General features: G+C 46.3%; 1 protein-coding gene across 2 annotated transcripts in view; it reads right to left on the reverse strand.

Moving 5' to 3' along the window:
* smg1 (SMG1 nonsense mediated mRNA decay associated PI3K related kinase) overlaps positions 1 to 15,465 on the reverse strand; it is a 97,477-nt gene extending 82,012 nt beyond the window's left edge. For both annotated transcript variants that reach the window (XM_084185977.1, XM_084185976.1), the window contains exons 1-12: positions 15,230 to 15,465; positions 13,658 to 13,836; positions 10,142 to 10,297; positions 9,691 to 9,827; positions 7,115 to 7,173; positions 6,730 to 6,943; positions 6,434 to 6,559; positions 5,334 to 5,406; positions 4,817 to 4,914; positions 1,801 to 1,974; positions 1,252 to 1,473; positions 870 to 971 (exon numbers count right to left, since the gene is read on the reverse strand). In XM_084185977.1, coding sequence (XP_084042103.1) covers positions 870 to 971; positions 1,252 to 1,473; positions 1,801 to 1,974; positions 4,817 to 4,914; positions 5,334 to 5,406; positions 6,434 to 6,559; positions 6,730 to 6,943; positions 7,115 to 7,173; positions 9,691 to 9,827; positions 10,142 to 10,297; positions 13,658 to 13,836; positions 15,230 to 15,306 — 1,617 coding nt within the window. In that variant the 5' untranslated portion in view covers positions 15,307 to 15,465. The remainder of the gene's footprint in view (positions 1 to 869; positions 972 to 1,251; positions 1,474 to 1,800; positions 1,975 to 4,816; positions 4,915 to 5,333; positions 5,407 to 6,433; positions 6,560 to 6,729; positions 6,944 to 7,114; positions 7,174 to 9,690; positions 9,828 to 10,141; positions 10,298 to 13,657; positions 13,837 to 15,229) is intronic.
* Between the last annotated feature and the right edge of the window lie 8,013 nt (positions 15,466 to 23,478).

Here is a 23,478-nt window from a genome sequence, read left to right on the forward strand (position 1 = left end):
ATTTAAACTTTAAAAAGAAACTGGTAAATTAAGAAAAAAATCCCTAAAATAGTATACTTTTTTTTTTACAAAATGGAGTCTGCTGCTGCGCTTTTACCTGACCCAACGTTACAATGTAGCGATTGGTGCTTTGGAAACGTACTTAAGTACGCTTAAGTACGCCTGCTGGGAACATGTCTACAACTTCATCAGCAAGCTGTCAAACTATCCTAAATAAGTGACGAGCTACATGCTGTTTATCAGTGCAGTGCCCAACATCCATAGCTAGCTAGCTAACATTCCATCCCTGTGTTTGTCAGTGAAGCTAGCTAGCAGCAGGCAGGCTACAACAAGATAAACCAGCTGATGAAATCACAGGCGACCGATATACCAGGAATAGAGCAGCCGTTTTGTTTTTACAACTTCTTCCCTGTCTATCAGAGTATGCGTCTGTCCCAGTGCCTGTGTTTCATAGCAATTGAGTCATGTGCAAGACAGGTCGCGAATGGATTTAGAATATTGATAAGCAGGAGTTGGAACATTGAGTGTGCGTCGTCTCAACGCTCCTTTTGGCAAAACACTTGCGGACTCAAGTGATCACTATCGAACGCAACAGCAAGTGGCCACTCGATAAAGGGCTTAGTGGCCAAGTGTTGGGGTTTGAGATTCAGCCTATGACTGTGGTAGATGGAACTTCATTGCCCCCTAGCACCCACCCAATAGGACTGTCGTACCCAATATGACCATATTCTGCATTGTGAATACATATGACATTTTAAGCATTTTTCTTATCGTTTTAACAGAAAAATTACTTTTTTTTTTTAAACAGCAATTTAAACATTAAGAAAATGTTTCCATTTGTCACATCCCTAACACACACACACACACACCTCTCTGTCCCTGTTGAAGCGTAGCTCCAGGAGCTGTGACGTCGGTGCCAGCAGCTTCTCCACAAACCAGGCTGGAAGCTTAGTGTTGATCTGGTCCACGATCTACCACACAGAGAGAAGAGACCATTAGAAGCAGAGAGGCAAAACGTTGAATGACCAACCAGTTCTCTGCATTCGGGCAGCCATTGATAATGCAATGCATAATGTTTTTAAAAAGTCTCAAAATGTTGGCCTACATTGACGCAACATTCAAGTTTCCGCTCACAAGACCTGAAATTTGCTCAGTTTGAGGGAACATTCTTCCAAACTGGTTTAAACCAATTCTAACTAGCATAAACTAGTTATAACCTGTATGTAAACCAGTTTTAGAACCGGTCCTTACCAATGTGATGAGGCTGAGGACGGCCAGGCTGTACTCTGGGCCACAGGCCCGGCAGGCGTCCAGCTGGTCCAGGCCGTAGGTGATGACAGCGTCGGTCAGCTGTGCGGACGGCTCCAAGCTCACCAGCAGGACACACACACACTCGTTCCCCGCCGTCAACACCGGCTCAGAGAACAACACCTGCTTGGCCGTCGACACACACGCCAGCACCCGATTCAGAACCTGGGGAAAGGGAGGAAGGAGAGGGATGAGGTAAGGTTGTGTTGGGAACAAATTCTATCTGTGACATATGCCTTGTTAATTACCAGAGTCTGTGTGTCTCTCCCACCCACTCTCCTTACATCAGTAAAATGCCTCGGATGGGTGTGTGCGTCTTTCCTTACATCAGAGATCTATGCCTGTGTGTGTGTATGTCTCTCCTTACATCAGAGATCTATGCCTGTGTGTGTGTATGTCTCTCCTTACATCAGAGATCTATGCCTGTGTGTGTGTGTATGTCTCTCCTTACATCAGAGATCTATGCCTGTGTGTGTGTATGTCTCTCCTTACATCAGAGACGTATGCCTGTGTGATGGGCGGTCCTCTGATGGGGTTGAAGCGCTGTCCGATGCAGCGCACCACGGTGCTGAACACCCTCAGCAGGGCGGCCAGTTTGGGCAGAGACACCGTGGGGGGAGGGACGTCCTCGTCTACCGCCTCTCCAGAACCCACGTGACCCAAGTCCTGGAGACAACATGGGACAGAACAGTCCATACATTTCTTCATGGCATTTAATATTTAATGTAATACAAAAGGATCTCAGTGATAAACATTTTCCACAACTTGATACACAGTGTCTTCAGAAAGTATTCAGACCTCAGTTTTTTCTACATTTTGTTAAAGCCTGAATTGTAAATTGATTAAAATATCCCCGCCACCCACCCATCTACACACAATACCCCATAATGAGAAAGTGAAAACATGTTTTTTTTTATGTTTGCAAATGTATTGAAAATGAAATACAGAAATCTCATTTACATAAGTATTCACACCCCTTTGCTATGACACTCCAAATTGAGCTCAGGTGCATCCAATTTCATTTGATCATCCTTGAGATGTCACTACAACTTGATTGGAGTCCACCTGTGGCCAAATTAAATTGTTTGGACATGATTTCGAATGAAAACACACAGTTGGCCCACAGTTGACAGTGCATGTCAGAGCAGAAACTATACCATGAAGTTCAAGGAACTGTCCGTAGATCTCCGAGATTGTGATGAGGCATATATCTGGGGAAGGGTATAAAACTATTTCTAGAGTGTTGAAAGTTTCTAAGAGCACAGTGGTCTCAATCATTGGGAAATTGAAAAAATATGGAACTACCCAGACTGCCTAGAGCTGGCCATCCGACCAAACTGAGCAACCGGGCAAGAAGGACCTTGGTCAGGGAGGTGACCAAGAACCCAATGAGCATTCTGACAGAACTACAGAGTTCCATCGCTGTGATGGGAGAACCTGCCAGAAGGACAACAGTCTCTACAGCACTTCAATCTGGGCTTTATGGGAGAGTGGCCAAACGGAAGACACTCCTGTGAAAAATGCACATGACTGCACGGTTGGAGTTTGCACAAAGGCACGTGAAAGACAGAGCAAAGGCAAAATATTATGTGGTCTGATGAGACAAAAACTCTTTGGCCTGAATGCAAAGCGCCATGTCTGGAGAAAACCAGGCGGTGCTCATCACCAGTCTAACACCATCCCTACCGTGAAGCGTGGTGATGGCAGCATCATGCTATGGGGAAGCTTTTCAGCGGCAGGGACTGGGAGAGTGGTAAGGGAATAATAATAATAATAATAATAATAATAATAATAATAATAATAATAATAATAATATGCCATTTAGCAGACGCTTTTATCCAAAGTGACTTACAGTCATGTGTGCATAAATTTTTACGTGTGGGTGGTCCCGGGGATCGAACCCACTACCCTGGCGTTACAAGCACCATGCTCTACCAATTGAGCTACAGAGGACCACATTGAACGAAGCCAAACACAGGCAAATCCTTGATGAGAACCTACTTCAGATGCAAACAACAGACTGGGGCAAAGATTTACATTCCAACAGGACAATGACCCAAAGCATACAGCCAAAGCAATGCTGGAATGGCTTCAGAACAAGAATGTGAAAGTCAGTGGCCCAGCCAAAGCCCAGACTTGAATCCCATTGAAAATCTGTGGAAACACTTGAAGATTGCTGTTCAGCGCCACTCCTCATTAACTTAACAGAGCTTGAGAAAATCTACCAGGAACAATAGGAGAAAATCCCCAAATCCAGATTTGCAAAACTGATTCAGATGACTCAAAGCTGTAATCGCCGCCAAAGGTGCTTCTACAAAGTATTGACTCAGGGATGTGAATACCTTTGTAAATTAGTTATTTCTGTATTTCATTTTCAATACATTTGCTAAAATTTCCAAAAACAATGTCATTATGGATTATTGTATGTAGATGGGTGAGAAAAAAATCTATGTAATCAATTTTGAATTCAGTCTGTAACAACAAAATGTGGAATAAGTCAAGGGGTATGAATACTTTCTGAAGGCTCTGTACGTTTGCCTGTAGCCTTAAATTGCTAGTTTGGTTGACTGGTCAGTTCGTATCTCTGAGGTTCTACTGTAATAGTCTGGGGAACACCATTACCTTTGCATAGGTATCCATGTAATAGTGTAGCGTACACTCAGTGGCCAGTTTATTAGGTACACCACCCTGTTCACGAAAATGGTTTGCGCCTACAGACAGTGAGTGGCATGGCCGTGGCTTGCTATATAAACAGGCATTGAGCCATTCAGTTACTGTTCTATTGAAAGTTATAAATGGGCAAAACGAGTGACCTAAGCAACTTTGAGCGTGGTATGATCACCGGTGCCAGGCGGACTGGTTCCAGTATCTCAGAAACATCCGACCTCCTGGGCTTTCACGCACAACAGTGTCTAGGGTTTACCGAGAATGGTGTGAAAAAAGCTTGTTAATGAGAGAGGTCGAAGAAGAATGGCAAGAATCGTGCAAGCTGACAGGCGGCCCACAGACTGGCAAATAATGGCGCAGTAGAACAGTGGTGTGCAGAACGGCACCTCAGAACTCAAAACTCGTCGGCCCTTGTCACGGATGTGCTATTGCAGCAGATGCCCACAACGGGTTCCACTCCTATCAGCTAAAAACAAGAAGAAGCGGCTCCAGTGGGCACGCAATCACCAACACTGGACAACTGAAGAGCGGAAAAACAGCTGGTCCGACAAATCCCGGTTCCTGTTGCGTCATGCTGATGGCAGTCAGAATTTGTCTTAAACAGAATGAGTCCATGGACCCATCCTGCCTTGTGTCAACGGTACAGGCTGGTGGCGGTGGTGTAATGTTGTGGGGAATGTTTTCCTGGCGCACGTTAGGTCCCTTGATACCAACTGAGCAACGTTTCCATGCCCCGAAGAATTCAGGCTGTTCTGGTGGCAAATTGGGGGGGGGGGGGGGGTACTAGATGGGTGTACCTAATAAACTGGCCACTGAGCGTGTGTGTAGTGGTGTTACTGACCTCTGCGTAGGCCTCCATGTCCTCTAGAAACTGCCCCAGCAGCGTGGTGGAGAAGGTCAGGTCTGCTACCCAGAACTGCTCCAGGCTCTGCAGCCAGCCTGCACACACAGAGAGTTCACACGCATACATTTGACTTGTGTAAACCAGGGGTGTCAAACTCATTTTGACCCGGGGGCCGCATTCGGTCTTCAAAGATGTTCGGAGGGCCGCACTGAATTATTTTTTATTTCCTTGCAGTCAATTTGTTTTTGGAATTTGATGCTCCTTGACTGTGTAGTGATTTTTAGCGAGCTGGACAGTCAAACTGTATGAATATAGGTCCATTATCATTTCTACAGTTTCCATTTGGTTTTAGTCAATTCAAAGTATATTGAGTTTAACTCAAACCACCCCCGTGACACACCTGGCGTAAACCATACACTGTCAACTACAGACCTGCAGCAATCTTTCCATCCCCACCAAGTTGTGATTATGTTCTATATTAAGAGGTAGATGGAAAACCTGATTGTGTACTCACCTGAGACCTGTTGAGTCAGAGACTGTTTCTGTGTGTGGTCGATGTGCCAGCCCACCAAGATATCCACCGTATCCTGTCACACACAACAGGCACGGTCAAAAGACAACACAAATACTTCACTGTAGACACTCTGGGGGACATTTATAAGACCAGCTAGTAGAGACAGAGAGAGAGAGACTGACAGAGTAGGAGAGAGAAAGAGGGAGTGAGCCAGGCAGTAGGAGATGGAGGTAGTGAAAGAGGGAGCAGGCCAGGCAGTAGGAGATGGGAAAAAGAGGGAGCGAGCCAGGCAGTAGGAGATGGGAGAAAGAGGGAGTGAGCCAGGCAGTAGGAATGGAGGTAGTGAAAGAGGGAGCGGGCCAGGCAGTAGGACATGGAGGTAGTGAAAGAGGGAGCGGGCCAGGCAGTAGGAGATGGGAAAAAGAGGGAGCGAGCCAAGCAGTAGGAGAAGGGAGAAAGAGGGAGCGGGCCAGGCAGTAGGAGATGGGAGAAAGAGGGAGTGAGCCAGGCAGTAGGAGATGGAGGTAGTGAAAGAGGGAGCGGGCCAGGCAGTAGGAGATGGGAAAAAGAGGGAGCGAGCCAAGCAGTAGGAGATGGAGGTAGTGAAAGAGGGAGCGGGCCAGGCAGTAGGAGATGGGAAAAAGAGGGAGCGAGCCAGGCAGTAGGAGATGGGAGAAAGAGGGAGCGGGCCAGGCAGTAGGAGATGGGAGAAAGAGGGAGTGAGCCAGGCAGTAGGAGATGGAGGTAGTGAAAGAGGGAGCGGGCCAGGCAGTAGGAGATGGAGGTAGTGAAAGAGGGAGCGGGCCAGGCAGTAGGAGATGGAGGTAGTGAAAGAGGGAGCGGGCCAGGCAGTAGGAGATGGAGGTAGTGAAAGAGGGAGCGGGCCAGGCAGTAGGAGATGGAGGTAGTGAAAGAGGGCGCGGGCCAGGCAGTAGGAGATGGAGGTAGTGAAAGAGGGCGCGGGCCAGGCAGTAGGAGATGGAGGTAGTGAAAGAGGGAGCGAGCCAGGCAGTAGGAGATGGAGGTAGTGAAAGAAAACACCAGCAGACGCTCACATTTGAAGTTGGCGCAAGAGAGTGTGTGTGTGTGTTGCCACTCACTCTGAAGTTGGTGCTGAAGACGTGTGGGTAGCAGCGGGCCACCTGCAGGATGCAGCGGACGCTCTGACACAGCAGCTCCGGCGTGTCCAGGTTCTCCAAGATGGACTGCAGGCTACTCATGACCAGCTGACACAAAATGGACACCACAGAGTCAGTTACCCACTCTCTCAACTTAACTTTCCCTTACTACCCTGGGCCTTATTCATTATGATCTAAAAGGCCAAACTGATCCTAAGTCAGCAGTCCTACTGTGAGACACTATGAATGGGGTCCTGGTTCCTCTCCTGTCCTCTTACCTTCATGACAGGTGAGAAGGCCTTCCTCTCTCCAGCTGCCTCCAGGGCTCGGTACGCTGCCACCAGGTAGAGCAGCTTGACCTCGTCCCGGGTGCTGGAGCTGAACTTGACAAACATCCACTTGAAGATGCGCTCTGCTTCATAGCTCAGAGCAGTGCACAGCAGGCCCAGACACACCGCTGCCTCCTGACGCAGCTCCGACAGCAGCTTACTGCTACAGAGGAGAGAGGAGAGTCCGTACAAACCAACACACAACCTGACTAGCTTAACAGCCAAAAGGATCTTGAAACATCTAAATGGTCTAAATCTATATACATACTCTATAGGGAACAGGGAGCCATTCCAGATGGAGACTATTGGGCTCTGATTGGGAGCTTCCTCTTACCTTTCATTCAAAATATCATTCAGGGTACTGAGGATTGTATCCAACTGTTTCACCAGGGCCTGGTGGGAGAGGTAAGGAGAGAGAGCGCGAGAGGTAAGGAGAGAGAGAGCGCGAGAGGTAAGGAGAGAGCGAGCGCGAGAGATAAGGAGAGAGCGAGCGCGAGAGAGGTAAGGAGAGAGCGAGCGCGAGAGAGGTAAGGAGAGAGAGCGCGAGAGGTAAGGAGAGAGAGAGCGCGAGAGGTAAGGAGAGAGAGAGCGCGAGAGGTAAGGAGAGAGCGCGAGAGAGGTAGGGAGAGAGCGCAAGAGAGGTAAGGAGAGGGAGAGCGCGAGAGGTAAGGAGAGAGCGCGAGGTAAGGAGAGAGAGATAGAGAGGTAAGGAGCGAGAGGGGGAGGGAGAGGAACACAATCAGTGTCAAACAGGGAGAGAACACAGTTCTACAGTGGAGATGCACCACCTGGTAAATATAACCCATCCAGTCTAAAAACAGCCCTGGTAAATATAACCCATCCAGTCTAGAAACAGCCCTGGTAAATATAACCCATCCAGTCTAAAAACAGCCCTGGTAAATACAGTGGGGGAAAAAAGTATTTAGTCAGCCACCAATTGTGCAAGTTCTCCCACTTAAAAAGATGAGAGAGGCCTGTAATTTATCATAGGTACACGTCAACTATGACAGACAAAATGAGATTTTTTTTCTCCAGAAAATCACATTGTAGGATTTTTTATGAATTTATTTGCAAATTATGGTGGAAAATAAGTATTTGGTCAATAACAAAAGTTTCTCAATACTTTGTTATATACCCTTTGTTGGCAATGACACAGGTCAAACGTTTTCTGTAAGTCTTCACAAGGTTTTCACACACTGTTGCTGGTATTTTGGCCCATTCCTCCATGCAGATCTCCTCTAGAGCAGTGATGTTTTGGGGCTGTCGCTGGGCAACACAGACTTTCAACTCCCTCCAAAGATTTTCTATGGGGTTGAGATCTGGAGACTGGCTAGGCCACTCCAGGACCTTGAAATGCTTCTTACGAAGCCACTCCTTCGTTGCCCGGGCGGTGTGTTTGGGATCATTGTCATGCTGAAAGACCCAGCCACGTTTCATCTTCAATGCCCTTGCTGATGGAAGGAGGTTTTCACTCAAAATTTCACGATACATGGCCCCATTCATTCTTTCCTTTACACGGATCAGTCGTCCTGGTCCCTTTGCAGAAAAACAGCCCCAAAGCATGATGTTTCCACCCCCATGCTTCACAGTAGGTATGGTGTTCTTTGGATGCAACTCAGCATTCTTTGTCCTCCAAACACGACGAGTTGAGTTTTTACCAAAAAGTTATATTTTGGTTTCATCTGACCATATGACATTCTCCCAATCCTCTTCTGGATCATCCAAATGCACTCTAGCAAACTTCAGACGGGCCTGGACATGTACTGGCTTAAGCAGGGGGACACGTCTGGCACTGCAGGATTTGAGTCCCTGGCGGCGTAGTGTGTTACTGAAGGTAGGCTTTGTTACTTTGGTCCCAGCTCTCTGCAGGTCATTCACTAGGTCCCCCTGTGTGGTTCTGGGATTTTTGCTCACCGTTCTTGTGATCATTTTGACCCCACGGGGTGAGATCTTGCGTGGAGCCCCAGATCGAGGGAGATTATCAGTGGTCTTGTATGTCTTCTATTTCCTAATAATTGCTCCCACAGTTGATTTCTTCAAACCAAGCTGCTTACCTATTGCAGATTCAGTCTTCCCAGCCTGGTGCAGGTCTACAATTTTGTTTCTGTGTCCTTTGACAGCTCGTTGGTCTTGGCCATAGTGGAGTTTGGAGTGTGATGAGCCTCTTAAAGAAGAAGTTACAGGTCTGTGAGAGCCAGAAATCTTGCTTGTTTGTAGGTGACCAAATACTTATTTTCCACCATAATTTGCAAATAAATTCATAAAAATCCTACAATGTGATTTTCTGGATTTTTTTCCCTCAATTTGTCTGTCATAGTTGACTTGTACCTATGATGAAAATTACAGGCCTCTCTCATCTTTTTAAGTGGGAGAACTTGCACAATTGGTGGCTGACTAAATACTTTTTTCCCCCACTGTATAACCCCTCCAGTCTAAAAACAGCCCTGGTTATCTAAGGCCTGTCATAAGAGACAACAATGCAGAGCTTAGCCAGAGAGAGCGACACAGTGGCTGTGTCCCAAAAGGCACCCTATTCCCTTTATAGTGCACTACTGTTGACCAGGGCCTATAGTAGTGCACTATTTACATTTTAGTCATTTAGCAGACGCTCTTATCCAGAGCGACTTACAGGAGCAATTAGGGTTAAGTGCCTTGCTCAAGGGCACATCGACAGATTGTGCACTATGTAGGGAACAGGGTACCATTTGGGACACAGCCACTAATATCCCTCTAGACCAGAGGCCCTGACCACTGACCAACGCTATCCTATCCTAGGGAGAATCTCTAAGCTAGGGAGTTAAGACCTCCCTGGGTTGCTGGGATCAATTGACTGACTGATCACCTCACCACTGTTGTTGTCAGAGTGAGTGATGAACTACCCAGATAGACTGATATGATTGATGACCTCACCACTTTGTTGTCAGAGTGAGTGATGAACTCCCGGAGCTGTCTGACGGAGGTCAGCCGGCGGTCCCTGTCCTCCTCTCGGGACACACGGCGCAGGAGGTTGGACAGGCGAGACTCATCAGAGTGAGACATCCCTCTGTCTGTGGAGAGAGAGAGATGAAATGGTGATTATAAATGGCATTCAGCAATTTTGCCATTATATCTAGGCAAACTGAGTAGATCGACGCCTGTACGGGTGTCACGTAGGCCAGTGGTTTCCAAACCTCTCCTCAGAGCCCCCAGCCAATCCATGGATTATATCTATTCCACAGCTAGCACCTGATTCAACTGGTCAACTAATCATCAAGCCCTTGACTAGGTGAATCAGCAGTGTTAAGTCTGGGGGTTCCTGAGGAGGGGTTTAATAACCGCAGAGGAGAGGTTTAATAACCCCTGACGTAGGCTACATACTCACCGTGGGATTTCCTCATGTCCTTAGAAGCTAAAGCACGGTTTCCATGCTGCTGAAAAGTGGTCAAATCGGCGGTCGCATCGTTGATCCTCAACTCTTGCCCCAACGACTTCCAACCAAAAGTATCATCACTGAACCCTCCTGCAGCTTCATATCCTCCTGGGGGGGGGGGGGGCGAGAAAGGGGAGAGAGTGTGTGTGTGTGTTGGAAAGACAGAGGGAGAGAGGTGGAGAGAGAGGGGAGAGAAAGCGTTAGTCTTCCACCAGAAAGCATACAGTGCTAGTTCCACCAGAGAGTGTTCTGGTTATACAGCCAACAAAGCACAGAGAAATGAACACCATCATTACTGCTGTATGAGCCCATGGATGACAGTCAAAACACAATGGAAGAGGTGGTCATTCCACCACAGCAGTCTCAGAAGGAACAGTTCCTGTCACTACGATAACGCTGGCTGCGCCAGAGATGGCACCCTCTTTTGAACTACTTTTGACCAGGGCCCGTATCCACAAAGCGCCTCAGAGTAGCAGTGCTGATCTAGGATCAGTTTTTCCTTTTAGATCATAATGAATAAGATTATATGGACAGATGCGAGATCAGCACGCCTACTCTGAGATGCAAAAAATTGTCAAAGACTCCAGCCACCCAAGACATAAACTGTTCTCTCTGCTACTGCACGGCAAGCTTGTACCGATGCACCAAGTCTGGAACCAACAGGACCCTGAACAGCTTCTTCCCCCAAGCCATAAGACTGCTAAATAGTTAACAAATAGCTACCCGGACTATCTGCATTGATCCTTTTTGTACTAACTATTTTGACTCATCACATATGCTGCTGTTACTGTTTAATATATATCCTGTTGCCTAGTCACTTTACCCCTACCTATATGTACATATCTACCTCCATTACCTCGTACCCCTGCACATGGACTCAGTACTGGTACCCAGTGTATATAGCAAAGTTATCGTTACTCATTGTATATTTATTCCTTGTGTTATTATTTTTATATTATTTTACTCTCTGCATTGTTGGGAATGGCCCGTAAGTAAGCATTTCACTGTTAGTCTACACCTGTTGTTTACGAAGCATGTGGCAAATCCATTTGATTTGCTTGGTGGATACAGGGCCCATGCCATGACTGGCTCAAGTGAACTACATTTACATTGTTTTTTTTTGTTTTTTTACATACAATCCCAACGCTGTTTTAGAACGTTCAGAAAGGTCAACAGCCATCACTTGCAATACGGCTTTTTAAACATATGGCCCTCATCTTTCATCAGCAGTTTTGCACAGATCTATACAGCTATGGTTATCCATACAGCTATCTGACCAAACTACACTTCCCCAGTTAGATTACACACAGGTGTTAGGAGCGCGGTAGATGGCTAATTAGCACAGGTGGTCAAGCTCTGTCTACCATCAGTTTTCCGTAAACAAGCGTTGTAACATGGCGATATGGCCGTGTGGGAACACTAACCCTATCATGGTATGCATTATTTTTTTTTATTATTTTTTTTAAGATAAGGTCCTTACGCTTCAAAAACCGTACCGCAAGTGATGCATGTTCATTTTTGGACTGAGCGTCGGGGATCTTACCAAAACTCCCCCATACAAAAGACGCCTTTGTCCAATGACTCATGTGTAACGTAATGGAACTGAGAGTCATGATCAAGGGCTATGCTAAGGCATGCCATGGCGTCCACTACACTGGTGCTGGAGTACACCGAAACCAAGGGTCTGAACATAAAACGTAACCAAGCACAGCTAGTCTCTGGAAGCGGACGCATCATTATTACAATACCAGCTGCTAGCGCGCACAGCACATGATTAAGTACAACGCCAAGCACCGGTGTGTGACATCACCAATCACCGTAACTAAAATTACTTAGGCTACAGGGCAGCGTAGGTGGCCAACACCTTGTATACGTCCCTAATGGCACCCTATTCCCTATATAGTGCACTATTTTTTAACCAGAGCCCTATGAGCCCTTGTAGTAAAGTAGTAGTATAGAGGAAATAGGTTGCCATTGGGCCCTGGTCAAAAGTAGTGCACTATATAGGGAATAGGGTGCCATTTGAGACGCAAACTTCTCTACCATGAGGGCAGATATCTGTGGGGAACCCGGGGACGCGCAGTGCTTTCCTTCCAGATGCCCCGGACAGATACGCACCGAGACGAGAGTGCTCTTCTTTCTCTTCAACAGAAACATTAAGCCAACATGAGTCTGAGGACCCAGGAAGGAAGGAGGGAGAGAAGCTGGATGTGTCCAAAAGGCACCTTTATTCATTATATAGTACATTAATACTAGTTTATTAGTTATTTACACAGGACACACATGGTGTCTACAGTCCAATGACATGCTGACTACAGGTTCACCTCTGGACAACGTGACCACAACAATGGATACAGTAATACAAATAGGACTCTGGTCAAAAGTAGTGCACTATATAGGGAATAGGTTACCATTGGACTCTGGTCTAAAGTAGTGCACTAAATAGGGGATAGGTTACCATTGGACTCTGGTTTAAAGTAGTGCACTAAATAGGGGATAGGTTACCATTGGACTCTGGTTTAAAGTAGTGCACTATATAGGGAATAGGGTGCCATGTCAGACAACCGCTGTCAGCATTTACTGCTAACCTGACCCCATAATAACCCAAGCCTGGTCTCATGTACTGCTAACCTGACCCCATAATAACCCAAGCCTGGTCTCATGTACTGCTAACCTGACCCCATAATAACCCAAGCCTGGTCTCATGTACTGCTAACCTGACCCCATAATAACCCAAGCCTGGTCTCATGTACTGCTAACCTGACCCCATAATAACCCGGCGGCAGGTAGCTTAGTGGTTAAGAGCGTTGTGCCAGTAACCGAAAGGTCGCTGGTTCTAATCCCCGAGCCGATTAGGTGAAAAATCTGTCGATGTGCCCTTGAGCAAGGCACTTAACCCTAATTGCTCCTGTAAGTCGCTCTGGATAAGAGCGTCTGCTAAATAAAAAAATAAAAAAAATAAAAAAAAATGTACTGCTAACCTGACCCCATAATAACCCAAGCCTGGTCTCATGTACTGCTAACCTGACCCCATAATAACCCACTGACCCCATAATAACCCAAGCCTGGTCTCAGATCTGTTTGTGCCGTCTTGCCAGCTAGCTCCTATGGTCTTTGTCAAGACAGCACAAACAGATCCAGAACCAGGCTACTATAATACACAGCACCCCTGCCTAGGTAGGCAGGCCTGTTACGAATCCCCTTTTACTCTTACTGGAGCAATGGTTAGCAGGCCTGCCTACAGTGAAACCCACAAGGGGCGTTACAGTCATAGCGCACTTAAATCACTATACAGTACCACCAACATGCTGCAGACAGGCAGTGTCCCCCAGCCCCCCCAACATGCTGCAGACAGGCAGTAGCACCCACCCCCTGCCCCCCCCAACATGCTGCAGACAGGCAGTAGCACCCACCCAGCCCACACACACCAACATGCTGCAGACAGTAGACAGTAACAGTAACACCCACCCCCTTCGTCCAGAGTGTCTGCAGTGGCTGGGAAGGCATCATTGTGTAGGAGAGGTGGGGAGACAGGCTGGTCCGAGGTTGCTACTCCCACTGCTGTTGGGTCGTATACAGCTGGACCCAGGTCTCTGGTGGCGATGCGCTTCACACCGTCCTGGCTAGCTGCTGACACACTGTCGCCTCTGAAGCAGGCGGACAGAGGGACGGACACACAGGGGTGCAGGACACACAAACACAGTCAGTGAAATCCACCAGGGCAACTTGTACTTGATAGATAGTGGTTCATCATCATAACTTATATGGACACACTCCCTACAGTTTGACAATCTCACCCCAATCTGGTTTACAAGTCTAGGATTAAACAACTGGATACATGGATGGAGAAATTATTCTAGCTAAATGTACAGCACTGTTGAATAGTTTTCCACAAGACTATGAGCATTTGTCTGAACAGAAACGTCAAATGCAGGTCTCAACTGAAGGAATGTTCTAAAAACACCTCCCTTTCTTTAATCAAGAACTGATGAGCTTGCATAATGTACTTTATTGATGTCCCTGTGCAATTCAATCCGCTGACAGCATTGCTAAATCACTTTCGTTTGCTGGCAAAGGGTGGTACCGCGCCAACTAGGAAAGATAGCAGGATAGTAATCAGTTAGCAAGTGTTAAAACATAGTAGCTAGTTAGCCGTCTTCTGGTTAGTTATTTTTGAGCGATAGCTAGGTAGCCAATATGAACTATCAAGCTAAAGTCATCTAGCTAATCATTGTTGACCAGATAACGTAACAAGACAGCAGGAAAGACACCCGTTGCCCACCGATGGCTCATCGTTCCGTAGCCAGGTAGCTAGTTAGCCAGCTTGAAAGCCAAAGTTGCCACACTATACGTTAGCACACCATTTGATGTCAAATCAGTTTACTGATCCGGATACCGCGTTATCAAAGCACAACCACCCCCACCCAACGATTGGTAGCTAGCTATCTAACAAGCCCAGTCACTCTGGGGACAAAGGTGAAGAAAGTTAGAACCTAGCTAGCTAACGAACACTAGCCATAGTTAGCTGGCTAGATTTGCGCTTTGAGCTAACTAACGTCAGTTAGCCAACTAACTAGCTGGCTACCAAGTGAAGGTAACATGTCATCTCAGTGACAACGAATATTGGCTAATAATAGTAATAACTAGCAATAACTAGCTAACACCACTTCCAATGTTACCGAAATAGCTGCCAAGCATTGGCTTCTCTGACCACTAATAATATTAGGTTAACTAGCTAGCCATGTCTACCTAAACACGAGGAAAGCATAGCAATGAAATGCGGCAGGTTGTGTTTTGAGTCAGAATAAATGCGCAAAGTGTTGGTTATCCTTGTTAGCGTAGCTAGCTAGTTTGGATAACGTGATCAAGCTTGAGCGTTAGCTTGCTTACTGGCTAGCTACTGTTATCAAGCCATTTCCCTCAGGTGTGGGAACCAAAGTGGCTGACTAGCTAACTAGCTAGCTAAATAAAGAAGCTGCTGTTAGGCCCAGCGAATCCCCGTTCTATTTTAGACTCTCTCACCGGTGGCGCGATACCAACCTGGGCTTCCAATCATTCCAGTCTCGCTGCAGTTTGTGGGCGCTGCTAAGCCGAAACCCAAGGGCTTTACGGCTCATTACCTTTGCGAGAACAGCATGACCTGCTCTCAACGGGATTAAATTCGGTGAACAAGCGTATTCGCTCGCTATCTGTTTATTTTACGTCCATTAATGGACCCGCTACAGCTATCTGTGTGCGTTATGTTTTGTATCGGTTCGGGTCGGCCTCCTTTCTTTTTTTTTTTTCCGGCTCCCACTCCTTCTTCGATTCTTGATGAAAGAGCCACTGCCCCCTTCTCTTTATAGCAGCGCCATCTGCCGGACTTTGGAACGACCAAGCAAGAGCTGTGAGCGCAACAGGTCTGTTCAACTAACCCAGAGGTTTACCTAGCTAACTTCACTGACCCTCAAAAAAACTCAATCTCCTCTGCAGCTAGCAACTGCAGCAAGTTGTTTTTTGCACATCACTTGGAATATGCGTTGCCAAGCGACAACATCACGAGTGGGAGTGAGAAGAGAGCATGCATGCAGCAACAGTAAAGGTAAAGATGAGCAGAATTCAAGGCATTATGGTGTGTGTAGTAGTGCAAACTTTAATGTTTTTTTTCTCCATAAAATGTCACACACACACACACACACACACACACACACATACACACACACACACATACAGCTATGTCTTACTATACTTGTAAGGACTTTTTGGGGACAAACAATTGATTCCCATTCACATTCACAGTTTCTCTGAAACTCCAGAAACAAATTAACAAGACATGGGGCGGCGCACAATTGGCCCAGTGTCGTCCAAGGTAAGGGAGGGTTTGGCCGGCAGGGATGGCGTTTGCAATGCCATGGTTGTGGGTTCGATTCCCATGGGGGGCCAGTATGAAAAAAATAATGTATGCACTCACTAACTGTAAGTCGCTCTGGATAAGAGCGTCTGCTAAATGACTAAAATGTAAATGTAAATGTAACAACAGGGTAGGACAAAACCCCCTCCCTCTACTGTAGAGAAGCTGTAACTGCTGAGAGGGAATGAGTGTGTGATTAAACATAATTGAACATAACTTTAAGAAAAGGGTGGAGAATCTGGCCAAAAACCAATGTACAGTATTTGTATTTATTATGGATCCCCAGCTTTACAGGAATATGACTCTGAATATAAACAGCAACACCTCCCCCATTGGCATTCCTGTCTCTTCTGTAGATGTTATAACCATATATTGCTACCACTGTATCATCAAAGGAATGATCTAAGTGAGTTTCAGAGATGAATGTATGAATGTTCTGTTACTAGCAAGTTATCGATTTCATTAACTTTGTTTCTTAGGTTACATATGTTAATGTGGCCTATTTTTAGTGGTTTTCTTGGATGTTTCATTGTTTTTATTGCTTTACTGGGAGGCTTATCAAAAGTAGGCATGACAGCAATATTTACACTGAACAAAAATATAAACGCAACATGCAACAATTTCAAAGATTTTACTGAGTTACAGTTCAGGTAATCAGGCAATTAAAATACATTCATAAGGCCCTAATCTATGGATGTCACATGACTGGGAATACAGATATGCATCTGTTGGTCACAGATACCTTAAAAAAAAAAAAGTAGGGGCGTGGATCAGAAAACCAGTCAGTATCTGGTGTGAGCATCATTTGCCTCATGCAGCGCAACACATCTCCTTCGCATATAGTTGATCAGGCTATTGAATGTGGCCTGTGGAATGTTGTCCCACTCCTCTTCAATGGCTGTGAAAAGTTGCTGGATATTGGCGGGAACTGGAACATGTTGTCATACACGTCGAACCAGAGCATCCCAAACATGCTCAATGGGTGACATGTCTGGTGAGTTTGCAGGCCATGGAAGAACTGGGACATTTTCAGCTTCCAGGAATTGTGTACAGATCCTTGCGGCATGGGGCTGTGCATTATCATGCTGCAACATGAGGTGATGGCGGCGGATGAATGGCACAACAATGGGCCTCAGGATCTCCTCATGGTATCTCTGTGCATTCAAATTGCCATCGATAAAATGCAATTGAGTTCGTTGTCCGTAGCTTATGCCTACCCATACCATAACCCCACCGCCACCATGAGGAACTCTGTTCACAACGTTGACGTCAACAAACTGCTCGCCCACACAACACCATACACGCTGTCTGCCATCTGCCTGGTACAGTTGAAACTGGGATTCATCCGTGAAGAGCACACTTCTCCAGCATGACATTGGCCATCGAAGGTGAGCATTTTCCCACTGAAGTCGGTTACGACGCCGAACTGCAGTCAGGTCAAGACCGTGGTGACGACGACGAGCACGCATATGAGCTTCCCTGAGACGGTTTCTGACAGTTTGTGCAGAGATTCTTTGGTTTTGCAAACCCACAGTTTCATCAGCTGTCCGGGAGGTTGGTCTCAGATGATCCCGCATGTAACAATGTATACTGGGAGTCGGGAAGCAAGTACAGGGAGTGCATTTAATGATAAATAAAACATAAACATGGAACAAAACAAGAGTAGCGTACAGACAAGAACAGAGTAACAGAATCAGTAACGCCTAGGGAAGGAACCAAAGGGAATGACATATATAGGGGAGGTAATCAGGAAGGTGATGGAGTCCAGGTGAGTCTGATGAGGCGCTGGTGCGCATAACGATGGTGACAGGTGTGCGTAATAAAGAGCAGCCTGGTGACCTAGAGGCCAGAGGGGGAGTATACGTAACAGTAACCCCTCCCTGACGCGCAGCTCCAGCCGCAAAGGGACGATCCCGGGGATCAGGAGCGGACCGGTCACCTCTGCTGATGCGCGGAAACCTGTCGAGCCGGCTGAGGCGCGGGAACCTGTCGAGCCGGCTGAGGCGCGGGAACCTGTCGAGCCGGCTGAGGCGCGGGAACCTGTCGAGCCGGCTGAGCCGCGGGAACCTGTCGAACCGGCTGAGGCGCGGGAACCTGTCCAGCCGGCTGAGGCGCGGGAACCTGTCCAGCCGGCTGAGGCGCGAGAACCTGTCGAGCCGGCTGAGGCGCGGGAGCCTGTCGAGCCGGCTGAGGCGCGGGAACCTGTCGAGCCGGCTGAGGCGCGGGAACCTGTCCAGCCGGCTGAGGCGCGAGAACCTGTCGAGCCGGCTGAGGCGCGGGAGCCTGACGGCCCAGCTGAGGCATGGGAGCCTGACGAGCCGGCTGAGGCATCTGAGCCTGCCGAGCCAAACGAGGCTTGAGAACCTGTCGAGCCAGCTGAGGCATGGAAGCCTGACGAGCCAGCTGAGGCATCCCCGGTTGTTTAAGCAGTCGGCAAAAAAATAAAAAATAAATGTCCCTGATGTTTCCCTTCGGTGAGGTGTTCTTCTGTACAAATGTACGCTGGGAGTCGGGAAGCAAGTAAAGGGAGTGCATTTAATGATAAATAAAACATGGCACAAAACAAGAGTAGCATCCAGACAGGAACAGAGTAACAGAATCAATAATGCTGAGGGAAGGAACCAAAGGGAGTGACATATATAGGGGAGGTAATCAAGAAGGTGATGGAGTCCAGGTGAGTCTGATGTAACAATGGTTACAGGTGTGCGTAATAAAGAGCAGCCTGGTGACCTAGAGGCCAGAGGGGGAGTATACATGACGCCGCAGGTGAAGAAGCCAGAAATGGAGGTCCTGGGCTGGCGTGGTTACACGTGGTCTGCGGTTGTAAGGCTGGTTGGATGTACTGCCAAATTCTCAGAAACGACGTTGGAGGCGGCTTATGGTAGAGAAATGAACATTCAATTTTCTGGCAACAGCTCTGGTGGACATTCCTGCAGTCAGCATGCCAATTGCATGCTCCATCAAAATTTTAGACATCTGTGGCATTGTGTTGTGTGACAAAACTGCACATTTTAGAGTGACCTTTTATTGTCCCCAGCACAAGGTGCACCTGTGTAATGATTATGCTGTTTAATCAGCTTCTTGATATGCCACACCTGTCAGGTGGATGGATTATATTGGCAAAGGAGAAAGGCTCACTAACAGGGATGTAAACAAATTTGTGCACAACATTTGAGAGAAATAAGCTTTTTGTGCGTTTGGAAAGTTTCTGGGATCTTTTATTTCAGCTCATGAAACCAACACTTTACATGTTGTGTTTATATTTCAGTTCAGTATATATTTGAGCTGATAGTTCAGGGTGAACTGCACACGGTGGACTTCATTTACATTTGAGTCATTTAGCAGATGCTCTTATCCAGAGCGACTTACAGTAGAGTGCATACATTTTTCATACTTTTTTGTACTGGTCCCCCATGGGAATCGAACCCACAAACCTGGCGTTGCAAGCGCCATGCTCTACTAACAGAGCCTCACTTGGATCACATCATTAGAAGTTTACTTCAATAATAATTAACAGCCAATACTCCTACTAGGGCAAACCGTCTCAGTGCTAACAGTATAACTAAGGTTAATAGGCGCATGGTTACTGCTGACAATAGCTGTCGGATTGACAAAGGCATTCAGGGGAGTTAGAGAAACACAAATTAGGTTACTTACATTATGACTGACAACACCCCTGGGAGAACGGACATTTGCAGCAGCACTACGACAACTCTGCGACTCAATGGTAGGGATTATCTGACCAGGGCTTGGGTCACTGATAAATCATTGTCTGTAGCCTCCAACCTCCCTCATCCTATTGGAGAGTGGCTACACACACCCATGAAGACTGCCTGGCTGCTATTCATTAACCAATGTGTCCCCTGGCCGCTATAGCCTCCAACCTCCCTCATCCTATTGGAGAGTCGCTCCACACACCCATGAAGACTGCCTGGGTCCTAATCATTAGTGCACATAGTAGCAAAATGTTTTGCAACTGAAAATGTGTTTGCAACAAAAACAAGAGTTTCTTATTTTACAGATTCAGGTAGGTAATCCCTCCCCTTTTCTGTCTGTTTTGGTGTCTAGTCAATATGAGCCTGATGATGATGTGCTATGACAGGATCCCACAGGACGCACGGAGCAGAGGTGGCGTTTCAACTAAGCATATACGAATAATGTATTCAAACCCACAGACCTTCTGCAACTCATTACATTGGAATAGAGGAGAGCTTTGCAGGCTCATGTTCTTCTGAAGTATCTCTCTATTTCTCTCTCGCTCGCTCTCTCTCTCTTTTTCTCGCTCGCTCTCTCTCTCTTTCAATATCTGTTCTTTCTCCTTATCTCTCACTATATAATACTGAGAGGATTGGCCATGCAGCTCTCCTCACTATATAATACTGAGAGGATTGGCCATGCAGCTCTCCTCACTATATAATACTGAGAGGATTGGCCATGCAGCTCTCCTCACTATATAATACTGAGAGGATTGGCCATGCAGCTCTCCTCACTATATAATACTGAGAGGATTGGCCATGCAGCTCTCCTCACTATATAATACTGAGAGGATTGGCCATGCAGCTCTCCTCACTATATAATACTGAGAGGATTGGCCATGCAGCTCTCCTCACTATATAATACTGAGAGGATTGGCCATGCAGCTCTCCTCACTATATAATACTGAGAGGATTGGCCATGCAGCTCTCCTCACTATATAATACTGAGAGGATTGGCCATGCAGCTCTCCTCACTATATAATACTGAGAGGATTGGCCATGCAGCTCTCCTCACTATATAATACTGAGAGGATTGGCCATGCAGCTCTCATTTACATTTACATTTTAGTCATTTAGCAGACGCTCTTATCCAGAGCGACTTATAGTTAGCGCATACATTATTTTATCGAACCCACAACCCTGGCGCTGCAAACGCCATGCTCTACCAACTGAGCTACACCCCCTGCCGGCCATTCCCTCCTCACTATATAATACTGAGAGGATTGGCCATGCAGCTCTCCTCACTATATAATACTGAGAATGATGTCTGTGTGGTTATATTTGTTTAACTGTCCACCCTCTCATTCTCTCTCTCTCTCTCTCTCTATCTCTCTCTCTCTCTCTCTCTCTCTCTCTCTCTCTCTCTCTCTCTCTCTCTCTCTCTCTCGCTCTCTCGCTCTCTCTTTCTCTCTCACGCTCTCTCTCTCTTTTAAGGGGCTTTATTGGCATGGGAAACATATGTTTACATTGCCAAAGCAATTGCAATAGATAACAAACAAAAGTGCATTTTTTATTTTATTTATTTTACAGTAAACATTACACTCACAAATGTTCCAAAAGAATAAAGATATTTCAAATGTCATATTATGTCTATATACAGTGTTGTAACAATGTGCAAATAGTTAAAGTACTAAAGGGAAAATAAATAAACATAAATATGGGTTGTATTTACAATGGTGTTTGTTCTTCCCTGGTTGCCCTTTTCTTGTGGCAACAGGTCACAAATCTTGATGCTCTGATGGCACACTGTGGTATTTCACCCAATAGATATGAGAGTTTATCAAAATAGGGTTTGTTTTCAAATTCTATGTAATCTGAGGGAAATACAGTGCCTTCGGAAAGTATTCAGAGCCCTTGACTTTTTCCACATTTTGATACGTTACAGCCTTATTCTAAAATCCATTAAATAAATAAAAATCCTCAGCAATCTACACACATTAAAGGCTCTCAGACCATGAGAAACAAGATTCTCTGGTCTGATGAAACCAAGATTGAACTCTTTGGCCTGAATGCCAAGCATCACGTCTGGAGGAAACCTGGCACCATCCCTACGGTGAAGCATGGTGGTGGCAGCTTCATGCTGTGGGGATGTTTTTCAGCTGCAGGGACTGGGAGACTAGTCAGGATCGAGGCAAAGCTGAACGGAGCAAAGTACAGAGAGATCCTTGATGAAAACCTGCTCCAGAGCGCTCAGGACCTCAGACTGGGGCGAAGGTTCACCTTCCAACAGGACAATGACCCTAAGCACACAGCCAAGACAACGCAGGAGCGGCTTCGGGACAAGTCTCTGAATATCCTTGAGTGGCCCAGCCAGAGCCCGGACTTGAACCCGATCGAACATCTCTGGAGAGACCTGAAAATAGCTGTGCAGCGATGCTCCCCATCCAACCTGACAGCGCTTGAGAGGATCTGCAGAGAAGAATGGGAGAAACTCCCCAAATACAGGTGTGCCATGCTTGTAGCGTCATACCCAAGAAGACTCGAGGCTGTAATCGCTGCCAAACATGCTTCAACAAAGTACTCGAGTAAAGGGTCTGAAAACTTATGTAAATGTGATATATCCGTAAAAAAAAAAATCTACAAACCTGTTTTTGCTTTGTCATTTTGCGGTATTGATGAGGGAAAAAAACAATTTAATCAATTTTAGAATAAGGCTGTAACGTAACAAAATGTGGAAAAAGTGAAGGTGTCTGAATACTTTCCGAAGGCAGTCTGTGTCTCTAGTATGGTCATACATTTGGCAGGAGGTTAGGAAGTGTAGCTCAGTTTCCACCTCATTTTGTGGGCAGTGTGCACATAGCCTGTCTTCTCTTGAGAGCCAGGTCTGCCTACGGCGGCCTTTCTCAATAGCAAGGTATTGCTCACGGAGTCTGTACATAGTCAAAGCTTTTTTTCTCTCTACTTCACACACACACACACACACACACACACACACACACACACACACACACACACACACACACACACACACACACACACACACACACACACACACACACACACACATATACATGCATACACATCATGTTGCCAGGAAACAGCGCAGTACAATAAACAGTTTCCAAGTCAAGGGGTTTCTCTCTGACAGTGAAGGGCATGGCAGTGATGACAGCTGATGACTAAAGAAGGGGAACACTGGTTATAACTATCTGGACATGGTAGAGAGGACAGAAGTTATAACTATCTGGACATGGTAGAGAGGACAGAAGTTATAACTATCTGGACATGGTAGAGAGGACAGAAGTTATAACTATCTGGACATGGTAGAGAGGACAGAAGTTATAACTATCTGGACGTGGTAGAGAGGACAGAAGTTATAACTATCTGGACATGGTAGAGAGGACAGAAGTTATAACTATCTGGACATGGTAGAAGACAGAAGTTATAACTATCTGGACATGGTAGAGGACAGAAGTTATAACTATCTGGACATGGTAGAGAGGACAGAAGTTATAACTATCTGGACATGGTAGAGAGGACAGAAGTTATAACTATCTGGACATGGTAGAGGACATAAGTTATAACTATCTGGACATGGTAGAGAGGACAGAAGTTATAACTATCTGGACATGGTAGAAGACAGAAGTTATAACTATCTGGACATGGTAGAGGACAGAAGTTATAACTATCTGGACATGGTAGAG

The sequence above is a fragment of the Coregonus lavaretus genome (assembly GCF_964263955.1).
Source record: "Coregonus lavaretus genome assembly, chromosome: 2".
Lineage (NCBI taxonomy): Eukaryota > Metazoa > Chordata > Actinopteri > Salmoniformes > Salmonidae > Coregonus > Coregonus lavaretus.